The 18,280-nt window shown below is 45.5% G+C and overlaps 1 protein-coding gene across 1 annotated transcript in view; it reads left to right on the top strand.

Moving 5' to 3' along the window:
- HMCN1 (hemicentin 1) overlaps nucleotides 1–18,280 on the top strand; it is a 359,897-nt gene that overhangs the window by 214,555 nt on the left and 127,062 nt on the right. Inside the window, 4 exon segments of the mRNA XM_006023882.3 lie at nucleotides 2,886–3,008; nucleotides 3,978–4,139; nucleotides 13,243–13,524; nucleotides 15,796–15,963. Coding sequence (XP_006023944.1) covers nucleotides 2,886–3,008; nucleotides 3,978–4,139; nucleotides 13,243–13,524; nucleotides 15,796–15,963 — 735 coding nt within the window.

Here is an 18,280-nt window from a genome sequence, read left to right as displayed (position 1 = left end):
AGTCAGTGCCCAGGGGCATGGCCTCCTCCACCTCCCCCATCGGTATATCACTGCCCCCACCACCTGCCTCTACCTGCCCCACTGCTGCCGCTTTCCCTGCCACACCAGTGAGAGGGACAAATTTAAAATGATTTTCCAATAATAAGATTCTATACATAGACATTTATATCACATTTTTAAGTTTTCCATTTTATTATCATGGGGTCATCTAAAATTCAGGGTTGGCCTGGATTTGGTTGAATAAGGTATCTGTTCCCTTCTAAAATGTATCTGTAGAAATGGAATCCAGGTTTTTTAAGATCTGGCCCTATATGTATAAAATATAGCCTAATAAAACATTATAGCTTTCCTGGACTCTCATAAACCAGAAACTTTCTTACCAATAATTCATAGAAAAATGTTATTTTAAATTTAATTTAAATATTAATTTCAGCTGGCTTTTGTAGTATTTGGGGCAGACTTACAATGCAGAAGATGTCTTTGTGTACCAAAACTGTGTATATGCAAGCCTTTCTCTCTTTACATATTTTTCACCAACAATACATACATTTAACATGAAATAATAATTACCTAGCTTTTCCTAGGGATTTTCACATGAGATAGTTGTGGGTTTCAGTACGTCTGTGCGAAGCAGCTAGTATTTGCTTTGGATTTGGATTTGGATTCGTCCGATTCAGGGGACGGTGATTCGATTAGGTGATTCGAATCATTGTCCTGAATTGATTCAGCCAAATCTGATTTGGCGATTCAGCTGCTGCTGAATCAGCTAAATCAACGAATCATATAGGCCCCACCCCCCGGCCAATCTCCCAGCCTCACCAGACCCCAGCTCCTGGCTCTTTGGAAAAAAAGAAAAGCCCCCACTCGCCAGTTGCTGCCAGGTGGGGGGCAATCCCCACTGCCCCACACTGTGTAGGGGGCTCAGTCACAAGCCCACAGAAGCCCCAAGGCTGCTGCAGCAGCTGGTGAGTTCGGAGTATTTTTTGTTTTCTGTTTTAAAGGACCAGGAGCTGGGGCGGGCAGGGCAGCCATGGGGAGGGCTGGGAGAGTGGGTGGGGGTCAAGGGACTCATGGCAGAGCCCCCCATGCAGCGTGGGGCAGTGGGGGGCAGCAGGGATTGCCCCCCCACCTGGCGGGAGCCAGTGAGTGGGGGCTTTTTTTTTAAACAACCAGGAGCTGGGGTGGGCAGGGCAGCCATGGAGGGGCTGGGAGAGCAGGCAGGAATCAGGGGCACTTGTGGGGCTGGGGAAGCAGGCAAGGGATGGGGCCTGGCAGGGGTCCCCCCATGGTTCCTTTGCGCCTCCTTCAGACCCCTTCCCATGCCCCCTACTTACCAGCATGGAGTCCGGGTCCAGCTCCCTGCTGGAGCCAGCAGGGACTATCCAAATCGCCGAAGCTCTCTGAATCTTTTTTGATTTTGATTCAGAGAGCTTTGAATTGATTCGGACCTTTTAATTGGTCCCCTGATTTGATTCAGATTCAGAGATTCGGCCACCGAATTGAGCTGAATCTCCTCCAAATTGGATCAGCACCCAAAGCTTCTCACAGCCCTCGTTTTCAGATATATAGTACTGTATATGAAAATATTGGGAATAGCCTTCCTTATCCCAATTAAGCTAATCTGAACATAAGAATATATGTTTGTTATATAAACATAGAAAATGTTTTTGTGATGGATGCAGTCTATGATGAGAAGATGCCCTGGGTGAGTGGACAAGAAAGATTCTGTTCCCCTTACCTAGCAGGTGCTGGTCATACCATGGGGGACACAGGATCATATCCTGCTTATTTACACTACACTCCCAGTTTCAGTAAATCTTACCACCTTACGTATTTCCTAGCTCCAGTTTTATGACAGCCATGCTATTGCAAAGTATCCTTCCATGAAGAGGGAACTACATTTGTCCTTTTGTGCACAAAGACTATTTTAATATCACATTAAACAAAGAGACCAGTGTGTTAGCAGCATCAATGGGACAACTGTAATGGAAACTCAAAAGTTGCTTGAAAAAGTCATCTGTGGTTAACTATTCTGAATGTTCAGAATAGCCTTTGTTTACTAATTAGAAGCAGAAATGGTATTTTGCCACGATATTGAGTTTTAAATCAGGAAATGTGTCCCTCTGATCATTTTTTTCAGTATTAGTAAGATTCCAGTTTCAGAAACTGGCAGAATGCAGCACAGCAGCTAAAGATGATATCTGCCTTACTAACATGAGCTTTCTGGCTTGAAGCAGAATGAACCCAAAGGTTGAAACCAATATAATACTGTAAATAGCTTTGCAGTCACTTCTGCAGAAACTCCTGCATGTACATTCTGCTTAATAAAACGTTAAGAGTCTGAGGTCTCGTGTGTCAGAATAAAATGTTTTCCTATTTTCACATGCATTAAAAATGTGTTGGATAAGCCATTCATTAGTAAGCTTCCCTTCTCCCATTTCAGTCTGAGGTATTCAGTGGGAGGTATTTTGGTCTGTTTTCAAGCATTTACTGCACTATTTGATTTTAATGAAAATTGCCTCCCTTTCTAAGTAAGCCATTGTCCCTGTTTTAGGATTGAACCAAAGTAATCCAAACTATTAAAGATCACAATGCAGATAGATTGGCTCTCTTTTTGCAGTTGCTTCTTCTTCACATAACTACAAATGGTTTCACATTGATGTTAGAGCCATCAACAGGAAATGGTTTTCAATAGTATTGCTTCAGAGTATTGCTTATTCCTTGCCAGCAGGAGAAAGAAAGTTTTGTTCCCTCTGCCCAGGAAAGAAGATTCAGTCACTGTGGTTCCTGTCTGCTTACAGTGGACCTGGCATGTCCCATAGTTGGCAGATTTAATTCCAGTTAGAAATGTCTGAATTCTTTTTAAAGTGTCTGCATTCTTTCAGTGCCACCACGTATTTATGGTTCAGATGACCTCTCTCAGCTGACAGTAATTGAAGGAAACCTCATCAGTTTAATATGTGAATCTGCTGGTATTCCACCACCAAGCCTTACATGGAAAAAGAATGGTGAGCAGCCATCCTTTCTCGCATTTAGAAAAATAAAACAAAAAACCTGTTATTAATTATGTTCTTGTAGTCTTTCCCTGTTTTTTTCCCCTTCAAGTATTTTGTTTGGCATAGATATAGGTTCTTCAGTGACCTGGAAATTCAACATTGGCTTATGGTAATGGTAAATACTCACCTTACACAGAATTTCAGTGGGATTTGGATGCTTATTCTTTTGCCCTTGAAAATCCCAGCTTCAATATGCTGCCAACTGAACTTGTACTTAGTTACTGCAATTACCCTTTGCGATTTACTGAATTTACCTTTACCCAAATCAATATGTAGAGGGCTTTATAAATTATTGTGATACCATATAAATCCTTATGATTTAGTATTGCACAATTGAATGCATTTGCATTTTTACATCTCCCCTTAATCGGTGATCCCTTTTAGAGACAGGACACTAGACAAGACAGGACCACCAAACTGTTTGAGTATGTTGATTCCTATGTTCTTAACCAGTCCAATGTATTTCCAGTTTGTTTCAGCTATTTATCTATGCAGGTACTTTGTAGGGTGCTGTTTGATGTGTTTTCTGAATGTCTGAATATAACTGAATGTTGTAGGAATGATATGAACAGAAACTGTTTTACTACTTAGACTTTTCAGAAAAAAAATGAACTGCAGCAAGTCCTTATTATAATGCCTTGTCTTAGAGATGCTGATATATAATAAGATCTAAATACAGTAAATACAGAATATCTAGTTAAGCTCCAAATTTTCACAGTTGCAGGTCTAAAATTAAAGCATTTCAATATCTAGAAACCTATTTAGAAAGTGCACTTATTTGGAAGGGTGCTGTGCAATGGTACCCTTTACTTTTCAGCACCTTTGAAAATTAGTACACTTGAATTTACTTCCCATTGCCACTGCTTTTGCCATTGCTCATTGCAGTGCACTATGTTGTATCTAAAAGAATGTCTCTTGCAGGTTCTCCTTTGTTGGCTGATTCCATGGGACGAATCAGGGTGTTGTCTGGAGGCAGACAGTTGCAGATATCAATTGCTGAGAAGTCTGATGCTGCATTTTACACATGTACAGCCTCAAACATAGCTGGAAACACAGAAAAAGGATACCATCTGCAAGTTTATGGTAGGTCATTATGTGATATTTTCTTGTACTCAACACATCCTCTCATAATAGGCATGACTTGCATTGGCAGGCAAGAGAGTGGGGCAGGGTGCTGAGTGCCAGAAATCTGGAGGTGGGGAGCGGAGGAGTGAACTGCTGCTATAGCATGGGCTCCCCACATACTGGCTGCTGCTGCTGCCAACACGTGCTGTCCCGGGGCTGTCATTCCAGTGCTCCCTCTAAATCAGCATCAAGATTGGTGCTCTGCTCACTGACACCTAGTTACACTACTAGGATCAGAATCATAGAATCATAGGGCTGGAAGGGACCCTGAAGGATCATCGGGTCCAGCCCCCTGCATGAGCAGGAAAGACATCTGGGGTCAGACGACCCCAGCCAGGTGACCGTCCAGTCTTCTCTTGAAGATCTCTAGGGTAGATGATTGCATCACCTCTGGGGGGAGTCTGTTCCATAGTCTGGACATCCTACTTGTAAAGAATTTTTTCCTAATGTTAAGCTTGAAACTATCTTCCAGGAGTTTGTGGCTGTTGTTTCTAGTTTTCCCCCATGGCACCCTGGTGAACAGTTGTTCACTGAGCCCCTGATGTATGCCTCTGTTATAGCGGCAATCAAGTCCCCTCTCAGCCGCCTTTTCTTTAAGCTGAAGAGTCCAAGATCCCTCAGCCTCTCCTCATATGGCTTGCCATGCAAGTCCCTGATCATGCGGGTGGCCTTTCTCTGGACCCTCTTGAGCTTTAGCACATCCTTATTGAAGTGCGGCACCCAGAACTGGACACAGTACTCCAGCTGTGGTTGTACCAATATTGAGTAAAGCGGGAGAATCATTTATTTGGATTTACTGGAGATGCATCGATTGATGCATGCCAGAGTTTTATTGGCCCTAGTGGCTACTGCATTGCATTGCTGGCTCATATTCATGCTGGGGTCTATTGTTAGCCCCAGATCCCTTCCATTTGTAGTGCTGGTCAGGTTAGCAATGCCCAGCCTGTAGGCGTTCTGGGGGTTCTTCCTTCCCAGATGCAGTGCTTTGCATTTCTCTACATTGAACCTCATCTGGTTCTGTTCTGTCCAACATGCAGCCTGTCTAGGTCTGCTTATATCTGAAGCCTATCTGTGGGTGTGTCTGCACAACCCCATATCTTGGTGTCATCCATGAACTTGGCCAATGGGCTTTTCACCCCCTCATCCAGGTCACTGATGAAGATATTGAACAGCACTGGGTCAAGTACCGACCCCTGGGGTACGTTGCTGCCCCCATCTCGCCAGGATGACACTGATCAATTCATTTGAACTCTGTGTCCTACCCCACAACCAGTTTTGCACCCACTTGACAGTCCTGCAGTTGAGCCCGATATGTTCCAGTTTTCTGATCAGTACCTCTTGGGATACCAGGTCAAAGGCTTTCTGGAAGTCAAGGTATATGATGTCAACCGCTTTTCTCTTGTCCAGGTGATGAGTCACCTGATCGTAGAAAGACATGAAGTTGGTCAGACAAGACCTGCCCACAATGAAGTCATGCTGGCTGTCATTCAGTATCATGCCTTCTGCAAGTTTGTCACATATAGCCTCTTTGATGAATGTTTCTAGGATTTTCCCTGAAATAGAAGTTAAGCTAATTGGCCTGTAGTTTCCCGGGTCTTCATGCTTCCCCTTCTTGAAGATGGGCACAACATAGGCCCTCTTCCAGTCCTCTGGGATTTCTCCAGAGGCCCATGATTTTTGAAAGACCTTTGCCAGGGACTCAGCCAACTCTTGCAGCACTCATGGGTGGAGTTCATCTGGTCCTGCTGATTTATATGTCTAATTTCTTTATTTGATCGTACACCAGTTCTATGGCAATGGTGGGAATGGTGTCAATCCCGTCCTGCTCGTTCTGTGCCCTACCTGGCATGTTGTTGCCCTTGGTCTTGTGAAGACCAAGGCAAAGTAGTCATTTAGGAGTTCCATTTTTTCCTAAGTGATAGTGACCAGGTATCCTGAGGCATTGAGCACCGGCCTCACACTCCCATTAGTCTTATTATAGTTTCATAGTTTCATAGTTTTAGGGTTGGAAGGGACCTAATAGATCTTCTAGCCCGACCCCCCGCCAGGGCGGGAGAACAACCCAAAAACACAAACAAAACCACTCACCCTAAAAACAAAAACGGGACTCAAATGAGTCCAGCCAGGTAAGTATCCAGCCTCTTCTTAAAGATCCCCAGGGTAGGGGCCAGCACCACCTCCCTTGGAAGTTGGTTCCAGCTCCTAGCCGCCCTGACTGTGAAGTAGTTTTTTCGGATGTCCAATCTGTACCTCCTCTCCATCAACTTGTGCCCATTATTCCTTGTTATGCCAGCAGGGGCTAGGGGAAACAGCGTCTCCCCCAAACCCTTCTGGTTCCCCCTAGTGAGTTTATAGACGGTCACCAGGTCCCCCCTCAGCCTTCTCTTGTGGAGGCTGAATAGGTTCAAGTCCCGCAGTCTCTCACTGTAGGGTCTGCCCTGTTGTCCCCGGATCATGCGGGTGGCCCTCCTCTGGACCCTCTCCATGTTGTCCACATCCCTCCTGAAATGGGGCGCACAGAACTGGACACAATACTCCAGCTGCGGCCTGACCAGCGTCGCATAGAGGGGGAGGATCACCTCCCTGGCTCTACTCGAGATGCACCTGTGGATGCACGACAAGGTCCGGTTAGCCCTGCCAACCATGACCTCGCATTGTCGGCCCATGTTCATCTTGGAGTCAATAATGACACCAAGATCCCTTTCCGCCTCCGTGCTCTCAAGTAGGGAGCTCCCCATCTTATAAGTGTGCTGCTGGTTCCTACTACCCAAGTGCAGCACCCTGCACTTGTCCGTATTGAAACGCATCCTGTTCCTGTCTGCCCACCCCTGTAACCTATCCAGATCCTTCTGCAATCTCTCTCTCCCTGCTAGCGTGCTCACCTCCCCCCAAATTTTGGTGTCATCAGCGAATTTAAACAGGTTGCTCTCCACCCCAACATCAAGATCGCTGATGAAGACATTGAACAGCGCAGGGCCCAGGACCGAGCCCTGAGGGACTCCACTACCCACCTCCCCCCAAGTCGAATATGATCCATCCACCACCACCCTCTGAGTGCGACCCTTCAGCCAATCTGCAATCCATCTGACCGTGTAGGCATCTATGCCACAGTCGCCTAGTTTATTAATTAGGATGGGGTGAGAGACGGTGTCAAAGGCCTTGCTGAAGTCCAGAAAGACTACATCCACCGCGACACCTGCATCCATGGCCTTTGTGACCTGATCATAAAAGGCAATCAGGTTGGTCTGACATGATCTCCCCCTAATAAATCCATGCTGATTGCCCCTGAGCATCATCTCGGATGCCGGCCCATCACAAATGTGCTCCTTGATGATCTTCTCAAAGAGCTTCCCCAGGATTGAGGTAAGACTGACGGGCCTATAATTGCCCGGGTCCTCCCTTTTCCCTTTTTTGAAGATGGGGACCACATTAGCTACCTTCCAATCGTCTGGCACCTGGCCCAAGCACCACGATCGCTCGTAGAGCCGTGCCAGGGGCCCTGCAATAACCCCAGCCAGCTCCCTCAGCACCCTGGGGTGGAGAGCATCCGGACCCGCTGACTTGAACGCGTCCAGCCCCTCCAGAAGCTCTCTAACCCGGTCCTCCCCAACCTGAGGTCTGAAGGCGATCCCCTCGCGTCCGGCTTCTATCACAGCAGGGAAGTCCCGGTCCCTGCACAAGAAAACGGAGGTGAAGAATTGGTTAAAGAGGTCCGCTTTATCCTCTGACGCAACCACCAGATTGCCCCGCATATCCTGCAGGGGCCCCACATTACCCGGCGCCTTCTTCATCCTCCCAATATATTTGAAAAAGGACTTTTTGTTATCCTTAATCCTGGACGCTAATCCGAGCTCTATCTCCGCCTTGGCCTTCCTAACAGCCCGCCTGCAGGCCCGAGCAGAGGAGGTATACTCCTCTTTGGAGATTACACCCCCCTTCCACCGGGCGTACGCCACCCTTTTGGCAAGCAGGCATTCCCGGACACCCTTGGTGAGCCAGGGGGGCTTTTGGACACTCCTGCCCGCCTTGCTTCTTGTCGGGATGGACACCCCTTGGGCCCCGAGTATCGTTTCCTTAAGGAACGACCACTCCTCTTGGACGCTGAGTTCCTCTGCCCTCAAGGACCCCAGTTCCTCTCCCACTAATCTCCTCATCTCACTGAAGTTGGCCCTCCTGAAGTCTAGGGCTACCACCTTGCTGCGGGCAAGTAGTCTTCATTAGAGACTGTCCCAAGCTTCCATTGTTTGTACACCTCTTTCTTTTTCTGGAGGAGGGATGCAACTTCCCTGCTTAGCCAAGAGGTTTTTTACCCTTCTGCTATTTTTTCTCCATAAGGGAATGTATTTTCTCTGAACCTTAAGGATTGTATCCTTAAGGAATGACCATTCTTCTTGTGCTCCCTTTACCTGTGGTCCTTGGTCTCTCAGTGCATTCTCTACTAGTGACCAGAGTTATAAAAATTTGCATTTTTGAAGTCTAAGACTTCGAGCTTGGTATCTGTTTTGTCAGCCTTGTGGTGATAATCATAGATTCATAGAAGTAGGGATGGAAGAGACCTTGTAGATCATCAAGTCTGACCCCCTGCCCTGGGCAGGAGAGAAAACCAGGCTCAAATGACCCCAGCCAGACAGACATCAAGCCTCCTCTTAAAGACCCCTGGGATAGGAGCCATCACCACTTCCCTTGGAAGTTGGTTCCAGATCCTAGCCGCCCTGACTGTGAAGTAGTGCCTTTGGATGTCTAGTCTAAATCTACTCTCTAACAATTTGTGGCCGTTATTCCTTGTTACCCCAGGGGGCGCTAGGGGGAACAGGGTCTCTCCCAAATCCTGCTGGTCCCCCCTGGTGAGTTTATAGATGGCCACCAGATCCCCCCTCAGCCTTCTCTTGTGAAGGCTGAACAGGTTAAGGTCCCGTAGCCTCTCTTCGTAGGGTCTGCCCTGCTGTCCCCAGATCATGCCCTCCTCTGGACCCTCTCAATGCTTTCCACATCCCACCTGAAGTGCAGCACCCAGAACTCTACACAATACTCCAGCTGCAGCCTGACCAGTGTCACATAGTGGGGAAGGATCACCTCCTTTACCTGTTTGAGATGCATCTGTGGATGCATGACAAGGTACGGTTAGCCCTACTGACCATGACCTCGCATTGTCAGCCCATGTTCATCTTAGAGTCAATAATGACTCCAAGATCTCTTTCTGCCACTGTGCTCTCAAGAAGGGAGTTTCCCAACTTATAAGTGTGCTGCTGGTTCCTACTGCCCAAGTGCAGCACCCTCCACTTGTCAGTATTGAAACCCAGCCTATTTTTATTAGCCCACCCCTGTAACCTGTCCAGGTCCTGTTGTAACCTGTCCTTCCCTACTAGCGTGCCCACCTCACCCCAAATCTTGGTATCATCAGCAAATTTAAACAGGCTGCTTTTTACCCCGTTGTCCAAGTCACTAATAAAGAATAATATAGTGATTTCATGGTCACTATTGCCTAGTCTGCCCTCTATGTTTAAGTTGGTCACCAGGTCATCCCCTTTGGCCAGGACCAGGTCAAGAACTGCATTGCCTCTAGTTGGCCTGTGCATCTCCTGAGTCAAAAAAAGCTCAGGAAGGATCATGATCAATCCGAGCTGGCTGAGCACTCCTCTCAGGAGATGTCTGGGTAGATTAAGTCATCCATGACAACCATGTCCCATGCATGTGTGGCCTTCATTAGTTCACAGGCAAATGCTAGATCAAGTTCCTCCCCTTGGTTAGGCGGCCTGTAGTATACACCTACAGTCAGGTCTCTCTCGCCGCGCCTCCCCCAGAACGTGACCCAGAGGGTTTCAAACTGTTCTTCTTTGGGGCCAACATTGGCCTGTAGAGAGGTGTACTGCTCCTTCACATAGAGGACAACACCCCCATCTCTCTTCCATACCCGATCCCTTCTGTGAAGGGCGTAGCCCTTTATGGCTATGCTGCAGTCAAGAGGAGTCCCACCGGGTCTCCATTGCCCTACTAGATCGTAGTCCCCAGTAGAAAGCAGGAGGACTAGTTCCTTCTGCTTGTTCCCCATGCTTCTGGCATTGGTGTACAGGCACCGAAGTCCTTCTACTGAGGACACTGGCCACCTGTTATATTGAAGGGGAGCTGTTTTCTCAGCTCCCATAAGAGTGGCTTGCTTGGTTTCATTGTCAGTGGAGCTTTCCTATATATTGGTCCCCGGGTAGGCTTCAGTTGGTGTTTCCCCATCCCCCTGCGATCTTAGTTTAAAGCCCTATCTAAGAGATCAGCCATCCTGGCTGAGAAGAGGGACTCACCTTTCCGTGTGAGGTGGATGCCTTCTCTTCCCAGGAATCCTCTGTCCTTGAAGTGGGCGCCATGGCTGTAAAAGCCAAAGCCTTCTTGGTGGCACCATCATCAGAGATGCTGGTTCACCTCATCGATGCATTCTTGCCTCTTTGGACCGTGGCCTGCAACAGAGAGCACAGAGGAAAAAACTACCTGAGCCCCTGATCTTTTAAGCCCAGCTCCCAGAGCCTTGTAGTCAGTCATGATGCAGTCTGGATTGCTCCTGGCCATGTCATTTCTTCCCACATGGATAAGGATCATGGGGTAGTAATCTGTGGGCTGGACAAGCCTGGAGATCCTCTCTGTGACATCACGGATCCATGCCTCAGGGTGACAGCAGACCTCCTGTGCTGTGGGATCCAGGTGGCAGATGTCTCCCTCCATTCCTCTCATCAGGGAGTCGTCTACTACGATTACCTGACGTCTTCTCCTCTGGTTGTTCTGTTGCCTCACAGCCTGCCTGGTGGTAGTGGGTGTGGCCTCCATTGCTGCACTCTCCATTGCTGCACTCACTCCCAGTGATGCCAGGGCGCCAAGTCGGTTCCCCAGCAACACTGGAGGAGTTGTTCCAGCAATGTGGGGTCTAATTCTGCATCGTCTAGAACTAGAGGTGACTGTCTTCCGTCTGTCTGTGTTAGCTCCCTCTTGTGTTGCCATCCCACCATTTGAGTGGTCCTGCAAAGAGTGGAAGTGCCCATCAATCTCATCCTTAATGGATCTGATCCCATGCAGCCTACTAACCTCTGCCTGGAGTTCCCTCACCTGCCCCTCCAGGGACAGGTGAGGGGACTCCGGGCCATCCCACTGCCCTGGGGCCTGGTGCTGCTGACCCACCCAAAGGCTCCATTTGGGTGGAGGCCTCAGAGGAGCCTTGGGCAGGAGGCAGCATCAGGACAGGGTCCCTGGCTGCACTCCGAGTCACCACCCCCATTAACACTGCCTTACGTGCACTCACCTAAAGACTCTGCCTGAAGCTGCCAACTCCAACGCATGGAGTCTCAGGTCCCTCTTGCTTTCCCCCACGTGTGAATTCCTGCACAAACTCCGGTGTGCCCCTAAGGAGTGCGCCTGTTTGCAGGGCCCGTTCGCGCAGCTTGGGAGCGTGGCTCCCGTCTGGCACAGCTAAATAGGGTCAGGAGGGGAGGAAAATCCCTTCCTGATTCCCTACAGCTGGCCTGGCTGGCCTGGCTCCTCCTCCCTCTTCCCTCCTGCCCTGCCTGGCTTACCTTGATTCAGCTGTTGGTTCCTTGCTCGCTGCTCTTGCCTGGTGTGGTTGGGGGGAGCCGAGGGCTCACATGTGCTTACACACACGTGCCTTCTTTGGCATCCAAGCCCGACTAGCAGGGATTTGAATCTATTCCCTATATAATTTATTGATCAGAAAATGCAATGAGATTATGATGATATCTAATTGAGTCAGATTGAGCACTCCCTCCTGGCTCAGTGAAAACAAGGTTTTATTTGTGGGATCATAAGACAGACCATCAGACTTGGTAAAAACCTGCACACCATGAGGATCCTGGTTGAAAATGTCCTTGTAATAATATACAGGTTGCCCTCACAGTCAGTTCAGCTAACACACTGAAGAGGCAACTGATGAGTTGTGTTTTAGAATGTGATAGAAGCAAAAACGACTTTCATTTTGAGGCACAGTGAAAATTACTTTCTGCTTGGATAGCATGATGTTATAGGCTGGTTTTTGTCAGATAAAGAAAAGTCATACGAATAACCATATGCTAGTTTTTTTTTTAAATCTGGCAGACATATGGTACCTTTTATCATGGAAAACCCCTAAATATCTCAACAAGCGTACACCTTCATAGAGGAGTTTCCGATCCTTGTGCATATGTAAGGATCACTTCTAAGCAAGAAATGTATCTCTCTCCAAGGAGAAACCTAATAGCATGCAGCAGCCCCACATAACTATTTCTGAAAGGACCTAAGTACAAATGAGCGAGCTATTTGACATTCCTCTGTGAATGTTAAGTCCTCAGAACATACAGAACAGCTTAACTACATTAATATTCTTGTTGTTACTCTTTTTGAGCAAAGTCCTATTGGTTGCACATGGCCATGAACTTTCTTACCTCTTAATTTCAGCAGCAAAGTGTCTCCTATCATCAAGCTTTACTGCTGACTTGTGGTGGTAAAAACTCAGAATTTCTAGCTCACAGGTAATATATTTCCTAATTAGGAATGGGAGCAAATATTTTAAAAATGTTCTCCAAGGGGAAAAAATCCACTTTCGAATGGTGACATTTTTATTTTGGATTTTTGTTTCATTTTTTAAATGTTTATTACTTCATGATATGCCATTAATCAGAACTAGCACTAAAAATGAAAAAAGTAATATAAAACTAATGAACCTCATAATAAAAAATTCTGGAATAAATTTCTGGAATTTTCCAAATTATTTTTTTTTCATTGGAATATTTGACATCACAGTTTTCAAATTGCTTTAATTTTTTACTAGTTTCAAAGCTAGTATTTTCCACTGGAAAAATGCTTATATATATATATTTTCAATTGGCTGTAGCACTTACTTAGAAAAGAAGAGTGCAATTAGCTGAATTGCCATGACTACTTCTTGCAGCACTGAGGTATTTCCTGGTGGTTTCCTTTTCAAATACTGATCTGGCTGAAATTTACTTTATTTTTACATGTAAGAATCATTGTTTGTTCTGAAACTCCACTTCTCATATTAAAATTCGACATTTTGTTTCCTTTTCTTTTATAGTTCGCCCAACAATATTAAATAGTGGAAGCCACCCGTCGAGAATTGTTGTCATTCGAGGAAATGATATTTCATTGGAATGCAAGGTACAGGGTATCCCACGGCCAGCAATAAGCTGGATGAAGGATGGCCGTCCCCTTGTAAATGCTAGGGGAGTAGAAATACTCAGTGATGGACATCATCTTCATCTGAAGAATGCTCAGGTGTCAGACACTGGCCGCTATGTGTGTGTTGCTGTGAATGTGGCAGGATTGACTGACAAGAAATATGATTTGAATGTTCATGGTAAGTAGGGAAGATAAATGGGGTGAGCAAAATGGCTAGAAATATATAATGTCACATTTACATAGGGATAGTCAAGAAACACGTCACTTTTGATTTCTTTAGATGTTCCAGCTATGCCTGTTGCATGTTCTGTATTTGTTTGTTATATAGATAAAATCACAGATTTATTATAAAATATCATATAATTAAATATTTTTGTCTTAATCATTGACCTCCTAAAATTATATCTACCCCCAAACTTTTTCCATCTCAGCCTTAGCACATAGACTCTTAAGGAAACCAGTAGGAAAATAAGGAATATCTCCTGGTGTATCCTGGAGGACACAGGATCTGGTGCTCTGATGGTCTGAGCTTAGAAATAAGTCTCAAGGTCTAATGTAGAATTCCCTGGTGCTAAAGGAAGTTGGCTCGGGAACATGAAAGAATTGCAGCTGCCGTAGTATTTCATTCTTTTTAAGTGTGTTATCAGCAGGCTGCCTCACTCTGCAGTTGCTGAGTTATGAAACCAATTTGAAGATGTAGCTCTGAATAAAATGTATTTCAATAATTAGCTTTGATGATAAACATTATAGTGTGAATCTGGATTCAGAAGAAAAGCTTGGGCATATTATTTTAAACATCTCATCATACTATGGACAGTTTGACCCAAACATGGATTATTTGAATAATGGAGGGTAGGGGTGTGAAACCAAAGAAAAAGGGAATTCAGGAGCTACTGTACCATTGGATCAGGGCAACAGATTATTATAAATAGATGGGCCTATTGGTAAGAATTCTTCTACAAACCCCACTGGAGCACAACATTTTGTGAACTTATTTACCCATTAGGGCAGGGGCAGGCAAAATGTGACCTGTGGGCCAAATGCGGCCCTCCAGGCCTTCCTATCTGACCTCCGGGGCCCCTAAAAAATTTAGAAAATTAATATTTATCTGCCCCCAGCTTCCTGTCATGCAGCCCTTGATGGCTTGCTAAAGCTCAATAAGCGGTCCTCTGCTCGAAATAATTGCCTGCCCTTGCATTAGGGGCTGGTCAGTCTATCTCCAGTTCTGAAATTTTCCTGTGAAATGAGAAAGGTGAACAACTAAAGCAGCTGCAGAGAGAGATGTGAGAGAATTAAGATGAAACAGAGAAGAGAATGTGTACAGTTCTGTAATTGTTGAAACAGCAGCCAAAATATGCTGGGGTTCTTTGTAGCGCAAAGCCCTTGTTGTAGTAGATTTTCTTCTCACATTTCCCTTGCTTTATTATAACACTTGAATGTATCAAAGGGATGATTGTAAATCTTTTAATCTGGCCAGAGACTGAGGGACTCAGACCCATTCCTGAGCCCCAACTTCCTGCATGAAAGTATGATATGTAGAACCAGTTCCAAAGCTATTTATTTGAATAAAAAAGGGGATAGAATCATCCATTTGCATTTTCCATTAGAAAAAACCCACAGTGGGTGCATCTACACATGAGCTTTACTGCAGTTATCTAATTAGCTCTGCAGTAAAGTGTCACTGTCTATATATGCACTGGTATTAAGGCACAATAAATTAATTCCACTGTAAAATAGTACTGTCAGTACTCAGTACTCATTTTACGGTGGAGTAATTAAGTGTAATGAAACACACATGTAGACAGTAACAGGGGCTGGCTAGGGCACTAGGGTGTCAAAGTGCTGGGGCTGCCTGCCACCTAGGCACACGGCTCCGCAGGTTCTGAACCTTTATGCCCCAGCCAGCCCCTTTGCCACCCAACACTGTGACCCAGAACCCGGGGCTGACCCCGTGTGCCCCCTGCTCTGTCTTGGCTTAAAGTGCTGTGGTCCTGGGTGCACATGTAGATGCTGTATCCAGGAACAGTTAACTCCAGTGAGAACAGCTCCAGAGTTTATTGCATTGCATTAATTTCACATGTAGATGCACCTGATGTTTTGGCTATGTTCGACAGCATTCCTGAATTCCTTTAGTTGTGCGGGGAGTTCACAATCAATATAGAATGGACAGAGGACTGATAGAAACAATTCTGAGGTGCTTATACCTTCTGCCTCTAATATATGTTTGATTAATACAACTTAAGAGTTTAAATACTGATAAATTGTTAACAGGTAACTGAGATGGAAAAATCAAATTTACTTGGCATTGGTGTTGTTCCTTACCAATTAAGGATGTTTAAAATGCAGTGAATTTAATTTTTAGCTTACAAAATGTGATATATCCTATCCAGAACGAAGTTATTTTTGATCAGTGTTGTCAGATGTGGTATTTTTCCCTCTTGCTTTTTAGTGCCTCCAAATATTGCGGGTGATCTAGAGGTACCTGAAAACATCAGCATTGTGGAGAAAAACCCTGTTACTCTGATTTGTGAAGCTTCAGGGATTCCCCTTCCATCTATAACATGGCTCAAGAATGGTTGGCCTGTCATCATGAACAGCTCTCTGAGAATTCTGTCAGGTACAGGGAATTTAGAAATAGATGTAGTTTTAAAAAGATGCTACTAATATATGATAGTATTGAAGTGATGTTGTAACCTCAGTAGTCCAGGAAATATGTGAAGGGCAAAGATTTTAGGGTATTGAGATCTTTTATTGGACCAACTATATAGGTGGGAGAAATCTTTAAAAACTTTTCAGGTACCTTTCTCAACGTACCTTTATACTCAGGCAGGAAAATCATAGAATCCAAGAAAATTAGGATTGGAAAGGACCTCAGGAGGTCATCTAGTCCAACCTCCTGCTCAAAGCAGGGCCATCCCTAACTAGATCATCCCAGCCAAGGCTTTGTCTAACTGGGTCTTAAGAATCTCCAAGGATGGAGATTTTACAACCTCTCTTGGCAACCTGTTCCAGTGCTTTATACTCTCCCAGTGAGAGAGTTTTCCCTAGTATCTAACCTAAACTTATCTTGCTGCAACTTGATAAATTGCTCCTTGTTCTGTCATCTGCCACCACTGAGAACAGTCTAGCTCCATCCTCTTTGGAACCCCCCTTCAGATAGTTGCAAGTGGCTTTTAAATCCCCTCTGTCTTCTCTTCTCCAGCCTAAATAAGCCCAGTTCCCTCAGCCTTTCCTCATAAGTCACGTTCCCCAGGCTCCTACCCATTTTTGTTGCACTCCACGGGACTCTCCAATTTGTCCATATCCTTTTAGTAGACGAGCCCAAAACTGGATGCAGTAATCTGGATGTGGCTTCACCAGTGCCGAATAGAGGATAATAAACACTTCCCTTGATCTGCTGGCAGCACTCCTAGTAATGCAGCCCAGTATGCTGCTAGTTTTCTTCACAAAAATTACATACAGTTGGCTCATATTCAGCCTATTGTTCACTGTAACTCCCAGGACCTTTTCCGAGGAGCTGCTGCTTAGCCAGTTGGCTTTCTCCAGCCTGTGCGTGGGATTGTTAGCTCCCAAAAAGGCAGGACTTTGCACTTGTCCTTATTGTACCTCATGAGATTTCTTTTGGTCCAATCCTCCAATTTGTCTAGGTCTTTCTGAATCCTAGCCATACCTTCCAGTGAATTTACTACTCCCCCATCTTGGTATCATCAGCAAACCTGCTGAGGGTGCACTCCATCCCATCTTCCAGGTTGATGGTGAAGACACTGAACAAAAACAGCTCTAGGACTGACCCCTGAGGCACTCCACTTGATACTGGCTGGTGACTAGACATTGAGCCATTGATTACTACCCTTTGAGCCCAATGATCCAACCAGTTTTCTGTTCACTTTATGGTCCACTCATCCAATCCATACTTCCATAGCTTACTTGCAAGAGTGTTGTGTGGTACTGTATCAAAAGCCTTGCTAAAGTCAAGGGATATCATGTCCACTGCTCTCTCCACATCCACAAAGCCAGTCATCTTGTCATAGAAGGCAATCAGGTTGGTCAGGTGTGACTTGCCCCTGATGAATTAATGCTGACTGTTTCTAATCACCTTCTTCTCCAAGTGCTTAGAAATAGATTCCTTGAGGACCTGCTCCATAATTTCTCCAGGGACTGAGGTGTGGCTAGCCAGTCTGTTGTTCCCTGGATCCACTTTCTTCCTTCTTTTCAAGATTGGAATTATATTTGCCCTTTTCCATTCATTCTCTCCTGATCGTCACAAGTTTTCAAAGATAATGACCAGTGGCTCCACAGTCACATCTGTTGATTCCCTCAGCACCCTCAGGTGCATTGTATCCAACCCCATGGACAGTCAAACTTCATGACTCTGTAGCCATTATCCAGTTTGATTGGCCAGTCATCAGAGTGACAGCTGTGGGAGCAGTTGTCTTCTAATTTTAATCCACTTCAGCCACCTTACACATTTTCTAATGGGGTGCCTAATGGGATGTTTAAAGTGAAAAGACTGTTGTACTCATTCCTGAAAGCCACATTTTCCCAATACCATAGAGAAGGTAGAGAGAGCAGGCTCTTGCAGAACTGTCCATTTCAATACTGCTCTCTGTACTGTAGCTCTTGGATAACTTACCTAATTGACTCATCTGCTTTCAAGCTAACAATAGGAATGTATAGAGTGCCAATAAAAAGCACATTGAAGTCTGTGAGATTCTTTGCATTGATTTCAGTTGCTTTGATGTCAGGCGCTGTAGCAAGGTGGCATTAGAGCTTGGTTGGGATAAGCTGACAAAAAATGAGGATGTTTCTCTCATTTTTGATCTTCAACGTTGGACTCCTGGGAACAGATTTTTGTGATATTTCTAGTGCTGCTGCTGACATACCAGTCAAAACCAGTCTCTCTCAGGGTATTATAGCCCTCCTGTTCTGAATCC

This window comes from Alligator sinensis, unplaced genomic scaffold (genome assembly GCF_000455745.1).
Source record: "Alligator sinensis unplaced genomic scaffold, ASM45574v1 scaffold468_1, whole genome shotgun sequence".
Classification (NCBI taxonomy): Eukaryota; Metazoa; Chordata; order Crocodylia; family Alligatoridae; genus Alligator; species Alligator sinensis.
Note: the sequence above shows the minus strand (reverse complement) of the source record. Positions and strands in the feature narration are given on the sequence as shown.